Raw genomic sequence first — 24,669 nt, 5'->3', positions numbered from 1 at the left:
GGAACAGATGACCGATTGCATGGAGGGTCCCTGTGGTCAGAGACAGGGAAGGCGGTGGGCAAGGTCAGTGGCCAGCCCCTGGTAGCAGCTGGGCAGGACCATGCGGAGCCCACACAGGCACTGGTGGGGCTTTCCAGTCAGGAACTGCATTTGCTGGTGACTTGCAGCAAGGACGGAGAATGGGGATTTCAGTTCTCACTCGAGAGCGAGCTCCGTAGCCCCCGGGAGAGTGGCCAGGGCAGCACATGTGTCCTGGCTGGAATCAGGATGTCTGGAGGAAACCTCAAGCCAGCCTGGGGGCGAGCCTCTCCCCCTCCTGTGCTGCTGTTGACTGGAGGGGCGGAGATGGCGTCAGTGGATGGTCAGCCCCACAGACGCGGAGTGGCAGGGCTGGGTGACCCCGGCAGTGCCCTGGGCACTAAGCGTCCACTCCAGGGCACTGGCTATCCTCAGTGCTCTCCCCTCTGCTGACCACTGTCTCCCGCAGCTGCCTGGTCAGTGCCAGGGAGAAGAGCCGCTATGCCAACGTCCCAGCCCTGGCATGCCCGCTTTGTCTGACTCACAGTGGCCAAGTTCAAGAGATCCAGATGCTCTGAGCCCAAAGTGCCCAGGGTGAAGACAAATGAGCATGAGCACACGTAGTCTAGAACCTTCTTCCACTCAATGGTCCCAACCTCATGACCCTGGCTCTGGTGGTGGCAGCCCGCTCTACCCTGTCACCCATGACCCAAACCTGTGGACACGCTGGGTCTGATCTCTGCCACAGAGACAGTTGCCTCCCCCAGGCCCTCGGTGAACGTTGGCTCTGCCTCCTTTCCCCTTGAACGAAAACCCCATGGGATGGTATCATTATTCAGTCCTTATTCATGAGAAAAAAGAAAGTCCCCAAGGCCCCAATTCAGCCACCAGCAACAGAGAATCCACGTCAGTGAGTGAAACTGGGGATTAATTTGACTCGGGTGCACTTGACTCTGAGGCAGGGGCTGCTGAAGGGGAACAGGTGGCCATGCCCCCGAGGCCTACAGTGCCCAACTCTGTCCACTACATTCACCTGCCACCAATGGTCACCAGCAGGCAGGTCAAGTCCGGCACCATTCCTGCCTCCAGGCTGGGAGGAGAAGTGAGCAGAGCCTGTATAGCCTCCCTCCTCCGCTCTCCCCCTCTTCCTCCCCATCTCTTCCTGCCCCCCCCGTCCCTGGTCTCCTCTCCCTTGATCACCCTCATGCTCCCCCTCTCTCCTCTCCTTTCCTCTTCTTTTGGATTTCTGCCCTTGCCCCCACAGTGCTCGGGAGCTAGTCCTGGCTCTGTGCTAGGAGTGACCCTATGTTCCTCGCGGACAGTATGTGGTGGCAGGGTAAGACCTTTCCTATTGGTGCTATGTCTCGAACCCGGGCCCCCCTCTTTCAACAAAGTGAGATTTGGGGAGTGAGATGCTAGAACTCACCTCCCAGCAGCCCTGAGAGCCACGGGCCAGAGGGGCTTAGAGAAGTCAACTGGGGGTCTCCAGGCAGGAGGAAGGCTGGAGAGACCTGAGGGCTTCCAGAGCTGTTTGTCCGCCCCCCAACATTGCACTCAGCCAAGTGCACGGATCTTTCTAGATTCCATGCCTGTGAAACCAAGGAGATGGTTGCTCTTCTCGCCGAGCCCGGAGGCTCTGGAGGGGGCTCAGCTCACGCGCTGCCCTCTGCCCGGAGGGGTAGCCCCCGATTCCACAGCCGCTGTTTCTTGGCAGGAAGGAGACCAGCTCGGCCCTGAGGACTCTGCTGCTGGCCCCGGCCAGGGGGGTCTGCGGGGTCTGCACAGCTGAGGGGGGACAAGCCCCTGAGCCTCCGATGAATTTCTGCATATTCCCTGCCTTGTCGCTGAGGCAGATACCAAACTTCAAGGCATATTCAAACGACAGTGTCCCAAGGCCAGAGAAATGTCCCCAAAGCACCCACCGGATGTGGCGGGTGAGAACCAGAAGCTCAGCTCCGGGTTACCCACCACGTTTCATCCAGAAGGTAACTCTGAGGTTCCAGCAGCATGTGATGACGCTTGCACCTGGGGAAAGCACGAGAGCCAAGCACTTCTACAGGGCGAGCATTTGCGTGTTTTTCTGCAGGTTACGTGGAGCAGGGATAAGCATGACGCCCACTCAAGGGGGGTTTCAGCTGTAGCTCCTGTCATGGTCTCACTCAAGCTCAGCATTTCTTGGAACCTGTTTGTGTGGGGTCCGGGTGGAACTGTGGATGGAAATGGCCTCTCAGAGAGAGATTTCTGCGTCTACATCTCTGCAAGAGCAAAGACGCTTCAGAGCAGCTCAGAGCCTGCCGGGGAATTTCATCTTTACTCTTTCAACAAGTTCTTTGGGCTGGAGCGATAGCACAGCGGTAGGGCGTTTGCCTTGCACGCAGCCAACATGGCCGACCCGAGTTCGATTCCTCCGCCCCTCTCGGAGAGCCCGGCAAGCTACCGAGAGTATTCGATATGCCAGACACAGTAACAACAAAGTCTCAATGGAGACGTTACTGGGCCCGCTCGAGCAAATCGATGATCAACGGGAGGGCCTTTACTTACTCTTTCAACCAGTTCTTTGGACTTTGTCCCACAGGTATAAGGAAGTGGAAATGTGGGAGTGACAAGGAAAAATCCTACAGGAGCCGGAGTTCAGACAGAGGCTAGCCCAGGAGAACCGGGAGGGTCAGGACCCTGGACAGCTCCACGGGCGCAGCAAGGATCTCCGACCACAAACACGCCCTCTCCCCTCCCGCATCTCACCCCATTCAAGACACATTTCTAGTTTTAAACCAGATGGAGCCTGCCATGTAACTGGAACATTTTGGCTTTCAAACTTCACTCTTACCTGTGGAGCTCTGCCCAACTTTCCCAGTTGTTTCAGAGGGCAGCGAGGGCCCGGGGCTGGTACTTTTCTCTATCCCCATCCAGAGATGCTATTTTTCTGAATGCTTCATGGAATGCCAAGGATGCACTTATTTTGCTCTGCTGAGATCCTCCGGAGTTTTGAAATCAGTGACTTGAACCGAAGAGCAGCAGCCTGAGGCAGCCTGAGAGAGCCTGGCAATGCGACACACAAGCTCTGTGTCAGAGCTGAGGAGAGCATAAGTAGAAGCAGCATTTCGTTCTTTTTTAAAATTTTTTTCAAAAAAAATTTATTAGTGAAACCCCATGAGGTACAGTTGTAGACTTACAAATTCTTGTGCTTGGGTTTCAGTTATACAATGATCGAGTGCCCATCCATCCACCAGAATCCATTCTCTACCACCAATGATCCCAGTATCCCTCCCAGTCCCCATTCTCCTCCCATCTGATAAAGGAAGACCTGAAAGAGAGAAGAGCAGCAGTGCTGGGAGATGTGGCAGAAGCCGGGAAAAGTATTCATAACGCCTGCCTGTCCTTCGCCAACTACAAGACCAAGATGACTGCCCTCCGATGTCCTGATGGATCTATCACATCTTCCAGAAGGGCAATGGAGAAGATTATCTATGACTTCTACTCAGATCTCTTCGGTAGCCACGTTCATCTGCCCACAAACCAAATTCCGCAGGATGGATACGTCATTCCCAATGTTCTCCCTTCCAAAATCTGACACGACATTTTATCAGTAAAGAAATGAACAGCACCTGGCCCAGACAAGGTCAGACCCGAACACCTGAAGAACCTGCCGTCAGTACTCATCAATACACTGGCTTGGCTCTTCACTCGCTACCTGTCTGAATGCAAGGTTCTGTCCCAATGGAAAACTAGCAGGACTGTACTACTGTACAAGAAGGGAGACATCCACGACATTGGCAACTATTGCCCGATCTGCCTATTGTCTGTCATCTACAAGCTGTTCACTCGAGTCATCCTGAATAGGATTGGCAGAATTCTAGATGAAGGACAACCATGCGAGCAAGCCGGGTTCTGCAAAGGATTCAGGACGATCAACCATATCCACATGATAACCAAGCTCATTGAGGTTTCTAGGGAGTTCAAGATGCCACTCTAACATTCATTGATTTAAAGAAGGCCTTTGATTCTGCTGAGATGGAAGCGGTTATCGAAGGCATCCAAACTAATTACATCAGGATTCACTGTGAGCTGTATTATGGATTCACTACCAGGATATCACCATTCTACAAAGAAGTGATCATCCTTGTCAAGAGAGGGGTTTGGCAGGGTGATACAATTTCACTGAAACTCTTCAGTGCCACTCTCGAGAATGTCATGTGACATCTGGAATGGGAAGGAATGGGAGTGAAGATAGATGGTCGGCAACTACACCACCTCTGCTTTGCTGATGACATCATTCTAATAACACCAAACATTAGCCAAGTGGCACAAATGCTGACTGACTTCGACCGTGAGTGTGGAAAGGTCGGACTACAGCTGAATTTTTCGAAGGTGAATCTTACTGTTTCATGAGAAACAGTCTCGCTCCTGATTTCCCATTTGCTCTCAACGGAATGACCATCTCCGAATGCAACAGCTATGTGTACCTAGGTCGAGAAGTCAACATAACGAATGACCTGGCACCTGAGTTGCGCAGGAGGAAGAAAGTGGCTTGGAACGCCTTCAAGAATGTTGAGTAAATAGCTAAGAGGACGAAGAACCTCCGGCTCTGCACAAATCTCTTCGATTCCACTGTTCTTCCTGCATTAACATACACCTCAGAGACCTGGGCCCTACGAAAACAAGATGAGAATGCTATTCGGGTCTCCCAAAGAGGAATCAAAAGAGCTATGATTGGAATATCTCGCTTCACTCAAATGAGAGAAAGAATCCGTAGTTCTGACCTTTGTCGACAGTCAAGAATCAGGGACACTGTCTCATTTGCCAAGGCATCGAAAATCAGATGGGCTGGACACATAATGAGATTTGGAGACGACCGCTGGACTAGAGTCGTTACCGACTGGATTCCATGGGACGTCAAAAGACCATGAGGCCGCCCACCCACGAGATGGTCAGACTTCTTCGTCAACACTCTGAACAATCAGTTTGAGGCTCTTCATGTTCCTATAACAAGCAGATGCCATTGGGCTACACTAGCACGGGACTGGAACGAATGGAGATGTTATTGGCGCCCGCTCGAGCAAATCGATGAGTAACGGGATGTCAAGTGATCAAGTGATCAAGTGATCCCTCCCACCACCTCCCATCCTCCTCCCATCCCACCCCGCCTCTCTGGCAGGGCATTCCCTTTTGCTCTCTCTTTCCTTTTGGGTGCTGTGGTTTGCAATAGAGGTATTGCGTAGCCATCATATTCGGTCTATAGTCTACTTTCAGCCCGCATCTCCCATCCCAAGCGGGCCTTCCTAGCACCCTTTACCTGGTGGTTTCTTCTCTAACTGAGCTGCCTTTTGCCCCAGCATGTGTGGCTGACCTCCAAGCCGTGGAGAGAAGCTCCTGGTACTTGTCTCAAGTATTCTTGGGTATTAGTCTCTTTTTCTGTTACTTTATATTCCACAGATGAATGAATTTTTTCGATGCCTGTCCCTCTCTTTCTGACTCATTTCACTTAGCATGATACTTTCCATGCAGACCACTTGTATGTAAATTTCATGACTTTGTCTTTTCTAACAGCTGCATAGTATTCCATTGTGTAGATGTACCAAAGTTTCTTTAACCAGTCATTTGTTCTCGGGCACTTGGTTTTTTTTTTCCAGATTCTGGCTATTGTAAACAGTGCTGCAATGAACATACAAGTACAGATGTCACTTTGACTATACTTTTTGCCTCACTGGGATATATTCCCAGAAGTGGCATTGCTGGATCAAATAGGAGCTCAGTTTCTAATTTTTTGAGAATCGTCCATACTGTTTTCCAGAAGGACTGACCCAGTCTGTATTCCCACAATCAGTGTAGGAGGGTCCCTTTCTCCGCACATCCATGCCAACACTGATTGCTTTTGTTCTTTTGGATGTGGGCCTGTCTCTGTGATGTGAGGTGGTATCTCATAGTTGCTTTGATCTGCATCTCCCTGATTAGTGGAAGAGCATTTTTTCATGTGCCTTTTTGCCATTCATATTTCTTATTTGAGAAAGTTTCTATTCATTTCATCACTCCATTTTCTGATGGGGTTGGATGTTTTCTTCTTGCAGAGTTCAACCAGTGCCTTATATATCTTTGATATCAACCCTTGTTCAATGCGTATTGCATGAATATCCTTTCCCATTCTGTAGATTTTCTTTGTATTTTGGTCACTGTATCTTTTGTGATGCAGAAGCTTCTTAGTTTAAGATAATCCCATTTGTTTATCTCTCTTTCCACTTGGTTGATCAGTGGAATGTCATCTTTGAAGATACCGTTAGCCTCAATATTGTGGAGGATTTTGCCGACCTTGTCTTCAATGTACCTTATGGATTCTGGTCTGATGTTGAGGTATTTAATCCATTTTGATCTGACTTTTGTGCATGGTTTTAGGTCGAGGTCTAAGCCCATTTTTTGCATGTGGTTGTCCAGTTATGCCAGCACCATGTGTTAAAGAGGCTTTCCTTGCTCCATTTCACATTTCTTGCTCCCTTATCAAAGATTAGATGTTCATACATTTGGTGTTGTGTGTAAAGATATTCCACCCTGTTCCATTGGTCTGCGGCCCTGCCTTTGTTCCAGTACCATGCTGTTTTAATTATTACCATTTTGTAGTAGAGTTAGAGGTTGTGGAGGGTAATGCCTCCTAATGTCTTTTTCCCAAGAATTGTGTTAGCTATTCATGGGCGATTGTTTTTCCATATAAATTTCAGGATGCTTGATCCATTTCTTTGAAGAATTTTATGGGTATCCTTATAGGGATAACATTGAATCTGTATGATGCTTTGGGGAGTATTGCCATTTTGACAATGTTAATTCTTCCTATCCATGAGCAGGGAATATGTTTCCATTTCCTCATGTCCTCTTTAATTTCATGGAGTAGCGTTTTGTAGTTTTCGTTATAGAGGTCCTTTACCTCTTTAGTTAGGCTGATTCCTAACTACTTAATTTTCTGGGGCACTATTGTGAGCAGGATTGGTTTTTTTATGTCACTTTCCTCTGTCTCATTATTTGTGTATAGAAAGGCCATGGATTTTTGGGCATTAATTTTATAGTCTGCAACTTTATTGTACAAGTCTATTGTTTCTACGAATTTCTTGGTAGAGATTTAGGATTCTCTAGATATAGTATCATATCATCTGTGAATAGTGAGGGCTTGATTTCTCCCTTTGCTATCTGGATGCCCTTGATATCTTTTTCTTGCATAACCACTATTGCAAGTACTTCCAGTACTATATTGAACAGAAATGGTGAGTGGGCATCCTTGTCTTGTTCCTGATCTTAGAGGGAAGGCACTTAGCCTTTCCCCTTGAGGATAATGCTTGCTGTAGGTTTTCTATAAATGGCTTTGACTATCTTAAGGAAGGTTCCTTTTAAACCCATTTTGGTGAGAGTTTTCATCATAAACGGGTGTTGGATCTTGTCAAATGCTTTCCCTGCAACTATTGATATGATCATATGGTTTTTATCTTTACTTTTGTTGATATGATGGATTTTGTTGATTGATTTCTGAATGTTAAACCATCCTTGCATCCCCAGGATGAATCCCAGTTGGTTGTGGTATATGATCTTTTTGATGAGTTGTTGGATTATGTTTGCTAATATTTCGTTGAGGATCTTCACATCCGTGTTCATCAGGGATATTGGCCTATAGTTTCTTTGTTGGTGGTATCTTTGTTTGCTTTTGGTATCAGGGAGATATGTGCCCCATAAAAACTGTTTGAGGGAGTTACTGTTTTTTCAATTTCCTGGAAAAGCTTGAGGAGAACTGGGTAACAGGTCCTCTTTAAATGTTTGGAAGAATTGGCTAGTGAATCCAACTGGGCCTGGGTTTTTGTTTGGGGGAAGACTTTTGATTACAGTTTCAATTTCCTTGATATATGAATGGATCTATTCAGGTATTCAAAGTCTTTTTGGTTCAATCTTGGGAGATTATAGGAATCCAGGAATTTATTCATTTCTTCTAGGTTCTCTTGTTTAGTGGCATACAGACTCTCAAAGTAGTCTGATGATCTTTTGTATTTCATTGGTTTCTCTTGTGATGTCCTCTTTTTCATTTCTGATTTGGTTTATTAGGGTTCTCTCTCTTTCTTTATGAGTCTTGCTAGTGGTTTATCAATCTTGTTTATTTTCTCAAAGAACTAGCTCTTGGTTTCATTGACCTTTCGGATTGTTTTTTGGGATTCCATGTTAATTTCTGCTCTAAGTTTTATTACTTCTTTCCTTCGGCTGGATTTGGGTTCCTTTTGTTAGTCTTTTTCTAAGATTTTGAGCTGTGAAGTCAAGTTATCTATGTAAGCCCTTCCTTCCTTTGAAATGCTTGCAAAGCTATAAAATTTCCTCTTAACACAGCTTTAGCTGCATCTCATAGGTTCTGGTAGCTCATGTCTTCATTCTCATTTGTTTCCAGGTATTTTTTGATTTCATCCTTAACTTCCCTCCTGACCCACTCGTTGTTCAACATTGAGTTGTTTAATTTCCAGGTGTTTGATTTGGTTCTCCGTGTCTGTGTGTGATTCACTTCTATCTTCAGTGCATCGTGGTCTGAAAAGATTTTTGATACTATTTCTATCTTCCTGATTCTATTGATGTATGTTTTGTGACCTAGCACGTGGTATATTTTGGAAAATGTCCCGTGTGCTAGAAAAGAATGTGCATTCTTTCTTTTTGGAGTGTAAAGCCCTGTATAGGTTTATTAGCCCTCTCTCTTCTATTTCTTCCCTCAAAGCCAATGTTTCCTTGTCGAGTTTTGTTCTTGTTGATCTATCCAGAGTTGATAAGGCTGTACTGAAGTCTCTGACTACTACTGTATTGCTAGCAATGTCCTCCTTAAAATCTGTTAGCAGTTGTTTTAAGTATTTATCTGGTCCCTCATTAGGTGTCTATACATTTAAGAGTGTGATTTTTTCTGTCGTACATATCCCTTGATAAATAGAAAATGGTCTTCTCTGTCCATTCTAATCTTTTTCAACCTGAAATCTATGTTGCCGGGTACGAGTATGGCCACCCCAGCTTTTTTGAGGGAGCTGTTTGCTTGCAGGATTGTTTTCCATCCTTTAACTTTGAGTCCATGTTTGCTCTGACTGTTCAGATGAGTTTCTTGTAGGCAGCAGAATGTGGGTTTCAGTTTTTGGATCCATTTTGCAACTCTGTGTCTCTTGATTGGTGCATTTAGACCATTGACATTGAGAGAGATTATTGTCATGGGGTTTTGTGCTATCTTTCTGTAGGGGTTGGTTGTGCTTATGGTGTTTTCCTTCTTGTCTTACAGGATCCCCTTTAGTCCTTCTTTTAGATTTGGTTTTGAGTCTATGAAGTTCCTGAGCTGTTGTTTATCTATAAAATGGTGCATCGTTCCATTGAGTTTGAGTGAAAATTTAGCTGGATAAAGTTTTCTTGGTGAGGTGTTCATTTCATTGAGATTTTTCACTATGTCCCACCATTGCCTTCGGGCTTGGAGGGTTTCCTCTGATAGGTCTGCTGTAAATCCAAGGGGTGCTCCTTTGTATGTGATTTCCTTCTTTGACCTTGCTGCTTGCAGTATTGTGTCTCTATCCATGATTCCATCATTCTGACTATGATATGCCTTGGAATGTTTTTATTAGGGTGGCACTTTTAGCTGGCACTCTTCTGGCTCCTTGGATCTGGATGTCTACATTCTTTAACTCTAGAAACTTTTCAGCAAAGATTTCTTTCACTGTGGTTTTCATTGGGGTTGCCTCCCTGTCCTTGTGGTACTCCAATGATTCTAACGTTGTTCCTCTTGGCATCATCCTCCGGGTCTCTGATTCACCTTAGAGCTATTTCGAGGTCTTTTCCCATTGTCTGTTGTTGCCTATATCATTTCTGCTGCTCATCTTTAAGCTCACTGATCCTGTCTTTGGCTGTTGAGGACACACACTGAGTTTTTAATTTCAGATCTACTGAATCCTTTATTGTGACACTTCTTTTTTATTTCTGCTCTCATTTCTTCTTGTATTTTCTGGACTATCCGATCCACAGTTTCTAACATTTCTTCCTTTAATTTTCTGGATGTCTGCTCCATTGATTCTTTGAGTTCCTTGAACATCCTCAGTATTTCATCTCGGAATTCTTTGTCAGATAGATCGGATTTGTGGGTAACCCCTGTTGAGGATTCAGGACTCTTTCCTTTGTCTTCCCCTCATAGTGGAGATTTGCACTGTTTCCTCATGTTCTGGTGGTTGTGTAGAGGTAGAACCTTCAGGTTCACTAGCACTGTTCCCTCTTATTGCGAGAAAGGGTTCTGAATGACCTCAGTCGATGGTGGTCACCCTTCTCCCCTTCTAGAATATGTCCTTCCTCTCAGACATTATTCTGTGACTTATGATCGGCGTCTAGTGAAGCATTGGAGGATGTGCTCTTTTATACAGGGCTTGTACAGCTTTTTGAAAACATTGGTCTTTCAATGGAGTTAGTGTAGGCCAGTGGATTGTTGTTGTATTGTGTTTGAGGTGGCCGAGATGTTTTGCACAGAATTAGGTGATATAGGTTGGGATATGAGTTGAGAATGCTGGGAATGGGGAAAATAACTGAGGCCACACTGAAGGCCACGTCCACTTTTGAGGAGGCCACGCCCCCTACAGTGGAGGCCACACCCCCAGCCTGTCAGGATGCTGGTACCCCTGCCCAAGGGTTTGTGCAGAAGAAAGGCTGGGGCTAGGTGGGCGGGCACAGCGGAACTCTGGCCAGCATCTCGTTCTTTCTCCACCATACGTATTTAATAGCAAATCTGATAAAATATAATTTAAGTTAAGGGGAGTAATTTTTCTGAAATGAATGTGCAGCTGAGCTTCTGTCTGTGTCTCCCAGCCCACAAGGCTAACGCACTCAACACTGCTGGCCTCCCGCCCCGGGAGCAGATCGCAGGGCACAGGTCTGGCTGCTGCAGAAACTCCAGGTAGACAAGTGCCCTGTCCTGCCCCAGTTACATGTTCCACAGGGACACAGACAAGAAGAATCTCCGAAGGAGGATGAGTCTCCCCCTCCCCCCACATTCTGTTCCAGCATGCCCAGTGACCTGCATGAAGAAAACATCAATTTCAAGTGCTCCTGTGCCCCTGGAACTGCCCAGCTCTGTGGCACACCCCTACAGGGCAGGCTTGGAAACTCCAAATCTCTAAGGCATGGCACCTCAAGACAGTGGCCTACTAGGATTTAACCCAAATTCTACCCCAGGCAGGTAAATAAATTATAGAGAATCTTGATTTTAGCACCAAGATAGATTTAGAATCTAAATATTGATTTAGATCTGTAGTTCTGGGAAATCACTAGTAAATGTGTCTGCCTATGGATGAGACTGACTTGGTATAAAACTATATGGTCATTGGCCGCATATATGCTGAGGGTCCCAAGGCTATCTGGGTGACTGCATCCTGTCAGATTTCACACCGTGACTTTCTCATGGTCTTCATGTTCTGCTCCTCTTTGCAATAAGGTAGGCAGCGGTCACTGGCGGGGGAGCAAGAGCAGTGAAACCTGCCACAGGAACACAATCAAGTACAGTTTCCTCCATGAAATCCAGGACTGGAGCGATAGCACAGCGGTAGGGCGTTCGCCTTGCACACAGCCAACATGGCTGACCCGAGTTCGATTCCTCCGCCCCTCTCGGAGAGCCCGGCAAGCTACCGAGAGTATCTCGCCCGCACGGCAGAGCCTGGCAAGCTCCCTCCCCGTGACATATTCGATATGCCAGACACAGTAACAACAAAGTCTCCAATGGAGACCTTACTGGGCCCGCTCGAGCAAACCGATGAACAACGGGAGGGCCTTTCCTCCGTGAAATCCAGGAAAGCAAGCTGACAGCACAGCACACACACAGTGTTAACTGCTTCGTCATTTTACTGAGAAATTCTTATGGGCAAGAGACACACTGATGACTTCTGAGGAAAGTAAGCTACAATCTGAGGTACGGGCTACACAGAGTGGCACGTCTCAGACGAGATTCTTGGTGCATCTTCTGGCCCACCCACTGCGTGGTCATTACTGCCTCACAAAGAAATCAGCTTTGTAAAGGGACTGAGGCTGTGATGCTTTAAAAGAGACAAAGTTCAATGGCTGATAACTGGATATGGAGGATGTAGTGTACACACACAATGCACTACCACAAAGCAATCAGGAGCAATTAAAACATGCAGTTGATTGAAACTGAGACGGAGCTGGAGGGCACCGTGGTGTGTGGAATAAGCTCAAAAGAGACACATACTGCATGATTCCCCATGCCTGTGATCCAGAGAGAAACAATACAAGGGAGTAGAGAGTATCAGGCTGGAGCAATAGCACAGCGGTAGGGCGTTTGCCTTGCGCGCAGCCAGCCTGGCAGAGCCGGGTTCGATTCCTCCACCCCTCTCGGAGAGCCTGGCAAGCTACCTGTGACATACTCAATATGCCAAACACAGTAACAGCGAATCTCAAAAAAATGGAGATGTTACTGGGTCCACTCGAGCAGATCAATGAACAACGGGAGGACAGTGTTTGTTTGACAGAGAGTATCAAAGATTAAAAGCCCTTGGACCTGAATTACAGAAGCCAAGAGGTGGTTAGTGGAAGGGGGATGATAGGGGGAGCTGGATGGGGGTATGGTGCTGCCAGCAGGTCAATCTGTACCTGTGAGGTGAGTGCGTCAGCAGCCTGATGGCACCGTCAGACTTTCAGACACCCCCAAATTGCTGCTGTGCCTTTGACCAGACCCCAAAAACTTGGGGCAAAGTTTACCAAGAGAGTAAACAGCCACAAGTTAGGTATGTGGGAGACACGCCCACAAACCACCTCTGGCTCAGCTATATAATTGGAGGCATGGCCTCTCTGGTTCCTGATCGAACTGCTTAAGGGCCATCATCCCAGAGACTCAGAAATGAATCTCAGAACCCAAAGGCCTTTGGCAGAAATGCATCCTGTTCCTGCAGTAGGTTACTGGCGCTGGTCCACTCCAGGTGGGAATAGGTTTCGTGCCTTGGCCTGTTCCCCTTGGCGGCCCAGTGACCACCATCCTCCAGAGGACACTGGACAGTCATGTTTGGGCCTGCAGTGACAAGACACACGGGGCCTCACCAGATGGTCCCAGAGGCAAAAGGACTTAATCCAGAGCCCAGCAGCTTGCGGCAGAAAAGTGAATGGACCATGCGTTAAACTACGGCGCCATGCCTCCCCCGGAGGGATAAGGTGTTGCTCCCTTCCGCCTTTTTCCCCCACAACAGCAAGGTAGCTGCCGCCTCAGAGATTATAGGAAAGCCAGGTATGAGCTGGCCGTGACGGGGCAACTGCAGACTCATGGAAACGGGGACGGTACTGACTCGTCCTTCATGCCCTACCAATGTCACGAGTTGCCACCCATGGGCGGCTCTCCGGCACAGAAATAACACCAGATGCACAGAAACCAATCTCGTAATTATCTGGCTCTTTGTAGAAATCCAAAATCGCGAGGCTGCTATTGCAGCCACGCGAGATTATATGATTCTCATAACCAGCTTTAGAAAACAAAGTATTTCACAACGCCTTTTCAGCAATTCTGACTGTTGGGGGGGGGGGAATTCTAAACAATAATGGCACATCTTTTGTCAAAATAATGAATGTAATCAATGTAGAGAAGAGTTAAGTGGGAATCATCTGCCCCACAGGCATTGGGAGGGGTGGAAGGGGGGTATATTGGGGGTTTTGGTGGTGAAAAATGAGTACTGGTGAAGGGAGAGGTGTTTGATCATTGTATGACCAAGACTTAAACCTGAAAGCTTAGTAACTTTTCCCACAGTGATTAAATAAATAAATATAAGAAGGAAAAATCAAGATTTTAAAAAATATAATGGCTTAATCAATTGAAACTAAATTATAGCTATGACTAAAACTCCAAAGATGGCTTCACTGAAGAGAAAAAGCATTTTTAACATTAATGGGAAATCTTGTCAGAAGATCCCAGAGTTCTTTTCATTCACAGTTAAAGTTATTCATGCAAAAGTGTAATATGCTAGAACACTGCTCTTTTTTAATTTTGTTTATACTTTCTAGTCTGTGATATGGGTTTTAAATGGATAGTGTCTATATCCGCTTCATTATAATAAATTATTTATTTAAAAGATTGAAAAAAAAGGGGAGCTGGATATGACAGACCTTGGTGGAGGTGGGTACTTTGGTGATGAGAGAGGTGGTCCTTGTGTAGATCAAAACCATACATTATTTGATGCTATTATAAACATGTCACCACACTGTCATCAATTTTAAAATATATTTTTCCTTGGGGACCGGAGGGGTTGTTGAGATCCTGGTGTAGAGACAGTAACACTGGTGGTATTTCGGAGTTGGAAGAGCAGAGTTGAAACTCCATCTTCAACCTTTGTGAACCATGGCGCCTAAATAAAATTAGGAACAGAATTCTTTCATTTCTTAAAATTTTATTGGAATAAGCAATATAAAGAAAAATTGTTATGTGCCTATGGGGGCAGGTTGGGATTGGGAGGGAAACTAGGGATACTGGTGGAGAAAAGGTCACACTGGTGGTTTTGGAACCCTAAATGCTCAAAACAACTGTATATTGAACAACTTTGTAAATAAATGGGTTTTTTTTAATTACATTTATTTATTTTTTAATAGTGAGGCACCATGAGGTACAGTTGTAGACTTACACATTTTTGTGCTTGGGTTTCGATTATACAATGATCAAACACCCATCCCTCCACCAGTGCGCATTTCCCACCACCACGGATCCCAGCATCCCCTACCCACCCCCCCAGCCCCCATCCCACCCTGCCTCTGTGGCAGGGCATTTCCCTCTCTCTCCTTTTGAGTGCCATGGTCTGCAAAAGAGGCATTGAGTGGCAATCATGCTGGTCGACAGTCTACCCTCAGCATGCTCTCCCATCATGGGCGGATCCTCCCAACACCCTTTATTTGGTGTTCCCTTCTCTTTCTGAGCTCCCCCTTCCCCTAACATGTGTGGTTGTCCTCCGGGTCATCGAGTAAAATTCCTGGTACTAATCTCTGCCATACTTGGGTGTTAGTTTCCTATTTTGTTACTTTATGTTCCCCAGATGAATGCAATCTTTCTATGTCTATCCCTTTCTTTCTGAGTCATTTCGCTTAACATGATACTTTCCATGTAGTACCACTTGTATGTAAACTTCATGACTTCGTCTTTTCTAACAGCTACATAGTACTCCATTGTGTAAATGTGTCAGAGTTTCTTCAACCAGTCATCTGTTCTCGGGCACTCAGGTTTTTTCCAGATTCTGGCTATTGTAAAGAGTGCTGCAATAAACAGACAATTGCAGATTTCACTTCGGCTATACTTTTTTGCCTCTCTGGGATATATTCCCAGGAGTGGTATTGCTGGGTCAAATGGGAGCTCAATTTCTAGTTTTTTGAGAATCATCCATACTGTTTTCCAGAAGGGCTGAACCAGTCGGCATTCCCACCAACAGTGAAGGAGTGTCCCTTTCTCACCACATCCGCGCCAGCACCGGTTGCTTTTGTTCTTGTGGATATGGGCCAGTCTCTGGTGTGAGGTGATACCTCATTGTGGTTTTGATCTGCATCTCCCTGATGATTAATGATGTGGAACATTTTCTCATGTGTCTTTTAGCCATTCAGATTTCTTCTTTGTCAAAGTTTCTATTCATTTCATCTCCCCATTTTTTGATGGGGTTGAATGTTTTCTTTTTGTGGAGTTGAACCAGTATTTTGTATATCCTTGAAATTAACCCATTATCAGATGTGTAGTTGGCGAATATCCTTTCCCATTCAGTTGACTGTCTTTGTATTTTGGTCACTGTTTCTTTTGAGGTGCAGAAGCTTCTTAGTTTAAGATAGTCCCATAATAAATGGGTTTTTAATAAAAAATAATTTAAAAAAATAAAAGGCTGACTGCCACCCACATACCCAGAGAAGGCTTTGAGAAAAGCGCCACCAGGAACGAAGCCATGATAAGGAATTTCAAAGAAGACCACAACCTACTCCCAACTCTACCCCCTTGGCAACGACACTAGCAATGGACTTCTACCTAGCTAGAAAGCCCCACATGGAGCTGCTTGGAAAACCCTCTAAAAGTCAGCTTGAGAAAACGGGGTGTTCACATATGCTGCCCGAGCCCATGAGCTGCTTGGGTCCCACGTGGCTGAGCACCTGTGTCGGCCACATCCGCACTCTTGAGATGTGGACTGGGGCTCTCTTCTCCTCTGGGAAGTCCGAGTTCTCTCTTGTGTGCAGTCTCGCTCTCTCTCTTTCTCTCCCTCCTCCCCTTCCTCCGAAAGCCTCCAAATAAAATCTGGTTTTTATTTTTACAGGAATAAAAGAGCAAAGGGCTAGGGTTTGCTTCAATCCTAGCCCATGACTAACTGAACAATTTCTGTCACTTCAGAGCCTTGCTGGTCTTGAAGGAACTGAGTGACCTTGGAGGTCATATTGGAATTCAGAGGAGATAGGCACCAAGCACCCGGACAGCCAACAGCTTATGAGCTAAGCGTGACAGCCATGGAGAAAAAATGCAGTGTGCAGGTCCTGTCCATGCCAGCAACGGATCACACACGCTGGTGTCCACCAAATAGGCTCCATGCCCTTGACGACTCAGGAAGGATGGAATGATGCCCCCCACCCCCCGGGGGAGCGCAAGCACTCTTCCTAGAGAAGACTTTATAAATGCATTTATTTCACTTTTTTCTGTGAAACAAATCATTTTTGCTTTTAAAATGAAATAAATGGAAAACCACCAAGAGAACGAGAACCTTGTTTGCACCGGCAGCGTGGGGCCCTGTGGGGGTGCATACGTGCTCCTTGAGCACAACAGAACCGGTCTGTGGAACAGATAATCACCAACATTTCCCTCCCTAGTAGAGGCAAACACACAGAACAAACTCCAACAGTACACAGAAACCCACACCACAGCAAATGGCTGGCACGAGTCTCTGGAAACTTTCTAATCTCGACTTCTTGGGAGGTTTCTGTTTCAAATCAGTATTTCCCTAAAAATATTAAACAGAATCAAACCCCTCATTTCCAGCTGGGGCGTTGTTTTCTACTGAACGTTTCTAAGACGATCTCAATTCAAACTCTCTCAGCATTGCCATTCTCCTACGCAGCTAAGTCACAAGACTTCTACGGTCCCTCTAAGAAGGTGCACTCTGTGTCAGGAGCCCGAGAGGCATGACAGTGGTAGAAAGCAACCTGCCGGCCTTGCTCCCACTGCTATGCTCTAGTCAGTCCCGTGACAAGGTTTTCACCATCCCTTCAATAGTGAACTGAGTTAGGAACTGCCGGCCTGGCAGATGGAGAAACTGCACTGGTTGCCCTCCTGAGGTGGGTGGCTGCCTCCTCCCTTTGGAAAATTTGCCCTTCTCGTCTTTGATTTGGAGCCTCCCAACTTGATGGGCTCTGAAAATGCCATGGCTTTTATGACTGACCTCAGGTACACAAACACACAATAGACAACAGTGATCCCCAAATCACCGGGGGTCTGGGGAGCCCATCTCCTGCCCAGAGCTGTCTGGACCTTTACACCGTCACTCCCAGGTGGCTGGGCTCAGGGCGGTGGATGAGATGCATCCCTGTCTGCCTAGACATTTCCCATCCCTGCAAAAGTTGAAAATTGTTGAAAATTGTTTTCTTGGGCTGAAGAGATAGCACAGCGGGGAGGGCGTTTGCCTTGCACGCGGCCGACCCAGGTTCGACTCCCAGCGTCCCATGTGGTCCCCTGAGCACCGCCAGGAGTAACTTCTGAGTACAGAGCCAGGAGTAACCCCTGTGCATCGCCAGGTGTGACCCCAAAAAGCAAAAATAAATAAATAAATAAAATTGTTTTTTTTTTGGAGGCACTCTGATTTACAGTATCATCTGTGGTGGGGGTTCATGCATAGCACCTCCAGCACATCCCTCAGGGTCTGCCTCCCCCCCACCAATGTCTCAGCGCCCCCAGCATGTTTTCTCCAGCCTCAGGGGGCAAGCTCCCTACTGAAGGTGACATCTCAGTTTCTTTAGTCATTGGGTATCGGTTACCCCCTGTTGTGTTTCTTCCTACCCCACTAGAGGAGACAGGATGTCTTGTGACTATTCTCTCCTCTGGCTAACTTCACTCAGCACCATACTTTACAATTCCAGGCATGTGGCAGCAAATTCCAGACTCTCATTTTTTACCCTTTTTTTTTTTATTAGTGAAACACCATGAGATACAGTTATAGACTTACAAACTTTCGCGCTTGGGTTTCAGTTATACAATGATCAAGTACCCGGCCCTCCACCAGCGCCCATCCTCCACCACCACAGTCCCAGCATCCCTCTCATCCCCCCATCCCATCCTGACTCTGTGGCAGGGCATTCCCTTTTGTTCTCTCTCTTCTTTTGGGTCCTGTGGTTTGCAAAAGAGGCATTGAGTGGCAATCATGTTTGGTCTCTAGTCTACTTTCAGCATACTTCTCCCATCCTGGGAGGATCCTCCCAACACCCTTTATTTGGTGCTCTCTTCTCTATCTGAGCTTCCTTTTCCCCTAGCACGTGTGGTTGGCCTCCAAGTCATGGAGCAAAATTCCTGGTACTAATCTCGGCCACTCCTGGGTGTTAGTCTCCCATTTTGTTGTTTTATGTTCCCCAGATGAATGCAATCTTTCTGTGTCTGTTCCGCTCTTTCTGACTCATTTCGCTTTTAACATGATACTTTCCATGTAGAACTACTTGTATGTAAATATCATGACTTCATCTTTTCTAACACCTACATAGTACTCCATTGTGTAGATGTACCAAAGCTTCTTTAACCAGTCATCTGTTCTTGGGCACTCCGGTTTTTTCCAGATTCTGGCTATTGTAAAGAGTGCTGCAATGAAGTTCACTGATATTTCATCGTATATGCGTACAGTTCCTTTATCCAGTCACCCGTTCTTGAGTGCTTGGGCTGTTTCCAGATTTTGGCTACTATGAAGAGTGCTGAAATCAACACAGGAGTGCAAAGGTCTTTTCTGAAGAAAGTTTTTGGGCCTCTGATTGGGTAGACGCCAGCCAGTGACACCACTGGGTCAGATAGGAGCTCAACTCTTCATCTTTTGAGAAGGGTCCATATTATTCTCCAAAAGGCTGAACCAGTTGGTGTTTTCAACAGCAGCGAATAAGGGTCTTATTTCCCCACCTCTGTGGCAGCACCAGTTGTTTTGTTCTTTGTGATGCGATTGAGTCTCACTGAGATGACATCACAATGGTCTTTCTACTTGCATTTCTCTGCTGATAAGGGATGCAACATGTCTTCAGGTAAATCGAGTTGCTTCTTGAAGACTGTAGAGTTGAACTGGCATTTGAGAGTTTGGAAGAGCCAGCCTCTCCTCACCCACAAGTACCATCTCTGAAAGTGTCTGAAGACAAGGGCAACTGTCACACTGACGTGAGGAACCTGGTCTCAGAGGAGGTGCTCAGATCCCTTCTCAGATCCAGAGCCGAGTGATGCTCTGGAAATTTCCATGAATCCAGAGGAACCCTCACCCCCTCTCCAGGTGGTGGAGCTCCTGCCAGTGCTCTCCCCACACGTGGCCCAGGGAGCTGGACCTTGGCCCCTCCTTGTCCCCATCCCTTCGGAGTACTGACCCCCAGGGAAGCTCATGGCAATGTCTCCATGCTCACAGACCTGGGTCCCAAGAAACACCCCAGTCATTTTCAGTTAGTCCCAATGACTCAGTGGGAGTAGGAGGATGCCCAGTCAGTTTGCTAATTTGTCCTTTGAAATCTGGCCCCCCAAATGGGTGGTTAGTCAAAAGAGAAAATGGGATGTCTGGCGGTGGGAAACAGTGGGCTGTGAGGGGTCGGGCTGGGCACTTTCCCCTCCAACCTCGTGTTGTGGCAGACAGAGGCAGTTTTCTCTGGCTGGAACCTGTACCCACACAGTTGTTCTCGACCCTGTGGCGGTGGAACCAAGGAAAGCCAAGGGGTGGGCAGCTGCTGGGTCATTACCCTGAGAGACTCGAAGAAACAGCTGCCGGCCCGAGGACACCGGCCCAGGCCTCTGGCTGCAGATCTGGGCTTGGGACCCAGCGTGGCAAGGGGCAGTGCCCAGTACTGGAGAGAAAAAAAAACTGGTCATCCTCTTTCATGGCCCAGGACAGCAGAGGACCCAGATGCGTGACATCACACGCAGGTGAAAGAGAGGAATCTGAGTATTGGAAGTGTCTGTGGACCAAGGACGTGAACTGTACAATAGACTAACTTCATGGGCATCTGGAATTTTAATTTTTGTTTTTACGCCACGCCTGGGCTTGCTCCTGGCTCTGCACGCAGGAGTCACTCCTGTCAGTGCTTGGGGGAGGGCTATATGGGATGCTGGGGATCAAACATGGGTCGGCTTTGTGCAAAGCAAGGGCCTTACCTGCTATCCTAGCTCTCCACCCAACATCTGGAATTTTGTATGTGAATCTTTCATACATCACTCAAGGGCTGCACAACTCGGGTACTAAACCAGCTTCACTTTGACACCAACACTAATGACCCTTCTCCAAACCAGAAATATAGCAAAGCTAGGAAATTTCTGAGGAAACACTCCTTCCTTTGAATAAGACCCTAATATCCTTCTAGATAATACGGAATGGCTGTTATCTAGAGAGGCTCATGGAAGCCAAAAGCAAATCAGTGAGTTGATTTCTACAGACTGTGCAGAGGCTCGGACAGGCTTTATTCCATTCAATGTTGGACTATAACCTTGGGATTTTTACTTTGTCAAGATTAAGCCCAGGAAGGTTACATGCCCAAAGTTACACAATTAGTAAACCAACCCCGTCAGAGTTCCGATAAAAGTCTGCCTAATTTGTAAGCCTTGACTCAACACTATAGACCATTACTTTCAAATTTATCCAGAGTCCTGAAAGAGAGTATCATTGACCAAACTCATACAACAATGCACACTTTATCTTTTTTTCTTTTCTTTTCTTTTTTTTTTTTTTGCTTTTTGGGTCACACCCGGCATTGCATCAGGGTTATTCCTGGCTCATGCACTCAGGAATTGCTCCTGGCGGTGCTTTGGGGACCAATGGGATGCTGGGAATCGAACTCAGATCAGCTGTGTGCAAGGCAAACGCCCCACCCCCTGTGCTATCGCTCCAGCCCCTACAGTGCACCCATTTTGCCTCCACTGGCCAATGTTAGCCTAGGTACCAAGGTGCCAAAATAGTCTAAATTTACTTTCAGAGGGGAGAGAGAGAGAGAGAGAGAGAGAGAGAGAGAGAGAGAGAGAGAGAGAGAGAGAACGGCAGATGTAGTGCTGGCACGTGTCCTGTACTCAGCCATCTCTGGTTTAGTCCTCAGCACTACATATGGTCCCCCCGAGCACTGTCAGGAGTGATCCCTGAGCACAGAGTCAGGAGAAAGCCCTGAGCACAGATGGGGTATGGCCCAAAACCAAAACAAAAAGAAAATTACTCTCGGGAAAAATGATTGTTACCTGTACAGTTAAAAATGATAAGAAAAGCTTTTGCCAGGGTTAGCCTTATTAATACTTGTGATACATTATCCAAATACGTGGCTCTGCGTGGTAGGTCACACCCGGGGAGTCATGCCAGCCTCCTCCCTGGCGGCCTGTGGCTGAGGCTAATGGTTGCAGCCCCGTGCGGCTCCCAAGATCTGATTCATTTCAGCACAACAGCTGGAACCAACAACTTGAGGCTTATTTTTTTTTTCAGATTTACTTCTGTAATTATCGCTCTCCACTGTGGGCAGGGAGTATGTCTTTTTACTCGGAATTATAGGAGAATTTGCTCAAGGTCACCATGAATCTAATTTAAGGAGTAATTACCAACTTCATTTTCTCCCTTTGTCCAATGCGCCTTAAGAAACTGTGTTCAAACAAAATAACTTGATTGGTTTGCCCAGCATCAGTCCTTTGTCTCGGTTGTATTTGAGGTTTTGGTTTTATGTACTGAGAAGTGTTTAAAATTTCACGTTCACACAATGCTCAGAAAAGGAAAGATGGAGTGCTTATTCCCTGGGGTCTAGCTCCAGTCTTAGAGGTCAGGGACCATGGAGAGATACAACCACACGTGCAAAATTCTTATTCAGGGTGAGGGGAGAGAGAGAGAGAGAGAGAGAGAGAGAGAGAGAGAGAGAGAGAGAGAGAGAATGAGAACAGAAAAAAAGGGTAGGGCGTTTGCTTTGCACATGGCCGACCTGGGTTCTGTCCCCAGCACCACAGAGGACTCCCCAAGTCCCACTATAAGGGATGCCTGCACACAGAGCCAGGACTAAGCCCTGAGCACTGCTGGGTAGAGCCAAAACCAAGCATCAAACACCAAGCAGGAGGTCAGGCCCAGGAAGTTCCTCACCCTGCTGTGTCCATCTGGAGCCATTGCTGAGTCCTGGGCACGAGACCCGCTGAGGGAGCTGGGCGCCCATCCTGGCACCTGAGGTGGCTGCCTGGCACCTCCTGGGGCCGCAGGCTGGCTCTGTGGCTGGTGTTGGTGGCTGGCCCACGGGCCCGGTACAGTCGGTCATTCCCGGGGCGCCTAACGGCAGCCTGCACCCACGGTTCCATCACCCTCACCCCAGCAGAGCCGCTTCCTTCCGCAGCGCCACGAGGCCCTGCCCAAGCCCCTCCCGTGGTCTAGGCAGAGCCTAGTGCAGAAGGCCCGCGGCCCTGCACCTGGTCTTCCTCCCCGTTTCCCTCCCCCACCGCCCAGGGCCTGGCTTTGAATTCCCATGACCGGGTCCATCACGGTTTGGGACTGTCTGTTCGCTTGTTCTGTCTCTACAGACGGGTGAAGTCGTCTGGCCATCTGGTCCTGCTCCCTCTGACTTACCTCACCCAGCACAGTGCCCTCCAGCCCACCCGGGGTGCAGCGAACTGCAGGTCCCCATCTTGTCTTCCAGCTGCAGGGTGCTGGCATGCCCAGAGTGCTCCTCGTGCCTAGAGTGCTCCCTGTGTCCAGACTGCTCCTTGTGCCTAGAATGCTCCCCGTGCCGAGTGCTCCCCATGCCCAGACTGCTCCTTATGCCCAGAGTGCTCCCCTGCCCAGAGTGCTCCCCATGCCCAGACTCCTCCTTATGCCCAGAGTGCTCCCCCGCCCAGAGTGCTCCTCATGCCTACAATGATCCCCATGCTGAGTGCTCCCTGTGCCCAGAGTGCTCCCCATGCCCAGACTGTGTCATTCTCTTGTTTGTGTTCAGTTTGGCAGGAAGCCAGTGAGGCCGAGTTATTCTGAGGGAGAGGGTGAGGCGGCTCTTTGGGATCATTCCCCCGTAAGTGAAGTCATCCTTCCTGCGCTGAAACAGTGTTTCTTGCACGGGAGAAACGAGTCGTCTGACTGGCACCTCAACTGGCCTCTTGGGAGGTGCCCACAGACTGCAGGATGCAGGGGCTCCGGGCGCGGGGGGGGGGGGGCAGGCAGCCGGATACACTCTAGAGATTTTGCTTGGTATTTCCTACTTTCATAAATTCTCTTACTTGTGTAAGTGTACAGAATTCTCACTCTTTCGGGATTTTATTAATTTATTTGGGGTTTTGGGTCATACTGGCAGTGCTCAGGGCTGACTCTCGGCTCTGTGCTCAGGACTCATTCCCAGCTCTGTGCTCAGGGCTGACTCCTGGCTCTGTGCTCAGGGCTGACTCCCGGTTCTGTGCTCAGGGCTCACTCCTGGCTCTGTGCTCAGGGATCACTCCCAGCTCTGTGCTCTGGGATCACTCCTGGCTCTGACTCTGTGCTCAGGGCTGACTCCCGGCTCTGTGCTCAGGGCTGACTCCCGGCTCTGTGCTCAGGGCTCACTCCTGGCTCTGTGCTCAGGGATCACTCCCAGCTCTGTGCTCAGGGCTCACTCCTGGCTCTGTGCTCAGGGCTCACTCCCGACTCTGTGCTCAGGGCTGACTCCTGGCTCTGCCCTCAGGGCTCTCTCCTGGCGGGCTCGGAGACAGCAAAGGCAAGCGGGCAGCTCACTGTCCTATGCTCGTCCTTTTTTAGGGTTTGTAATGAATGCTTCTGAAAATACCAGGGGTGCCTCTTCCTCTGGGCTTGCTCAGCGCCAGGCAGAGGAGAGGGCTGATGGGTGCTAGTTCGCCTTAGGCAGGGGCTCTCCCTGCGGGGGCCCCAGAGAAGAGGGCCTGGCTCTGGGGTGCAGGGTGGCCCGAGGGGGCCAACAGGGCACAGCCAGAAGTGGCAGCTGGACAGCCCAGCCCAGTGCCCCGCGGTGGGGTCACTTCGGAGAGGCGGGACTGGTCAGAAGCCGCCAACAGCAGGTCAGCTGGGGATGGGAGAGCAAAGCAGTGGGCAACTGAGTGACCAGCACTCCCGAACAGCGCCTCCACCACCTCTGCTGAGGCCACCAGGCCCCGAGTGACGGTCACTCCTCAGCACAGCAGCGGAAGGCAGGCTGCTTCTTGCACGGGTCCCAAGCCCTTGCGGACACTGCCTTGCACTGCTGGAAGCTGGCCAGTCTGCTGGACTCGGGGCCGGGCAGGGAGCAGACGCCTCCTGGCGAAGAGCCTCTTGCTTCTGCCTGTCCCTACACGCTCGGTCCCACGTGGCCCACATTTCCCCTGGTTCTTGGCAAAGCCAGCCTGGCGTCAGCCACCCACCACTGCTGGATGCGAGTGACGACCAGGGCACACTGTCCATCGAAGACCAGTGCGACGGGCCCTTCTTTCCTGCAGAAACAGCACGTGCTTTGAACTTCGGGAGCAAGACCCACGGGGGTCTCCCCTACCCG

General features: G+C 48.2%; 1 protein-coding gene across 1 annotated transcript in view; it reads left to right on the top strand.

Moving 5' to 3' along the window:
* LOC130038751 (histone H3.1-like) overlaps window positions 1-596 on the top strand; it is a 159,724-nt gene extending 159,128 nt beyond the window's left edge. Inside the window, exon 4 of the mRNA XM_056130564.1 lies at window positions 488-596. Within this exon, the coding sequence (XP_055986539.1) occupies window positions 488-596 (109 nt within the window). The remainder of the gene's footprint in view (window positions 1-487) is intronic.
* The last annotated feature ends 24,073 nt before the right edge of the window (window positions 597-24,669 follow it).

This window comes from Sorex fumeus, unplaced genomic scaffold (genome assembly GCF_029834395.1).
Source record: "Sorex fumeus unplaced genomic scaffold, SorFum_2.1 ptg000079l, whole genome shotgun sequence".
NCBI classification, from domain to species: Eukaryota; Metazoa; Chordata; class Mammalia; order Eulipotyphla; family Soricidae; genus Sorex; species Sorex fumeus.
The sequence above is the reverse complement of the archived record's forward strand: the minus strand, read 5'-3'. Positions and strand labels throughout refer to the sequence as shown.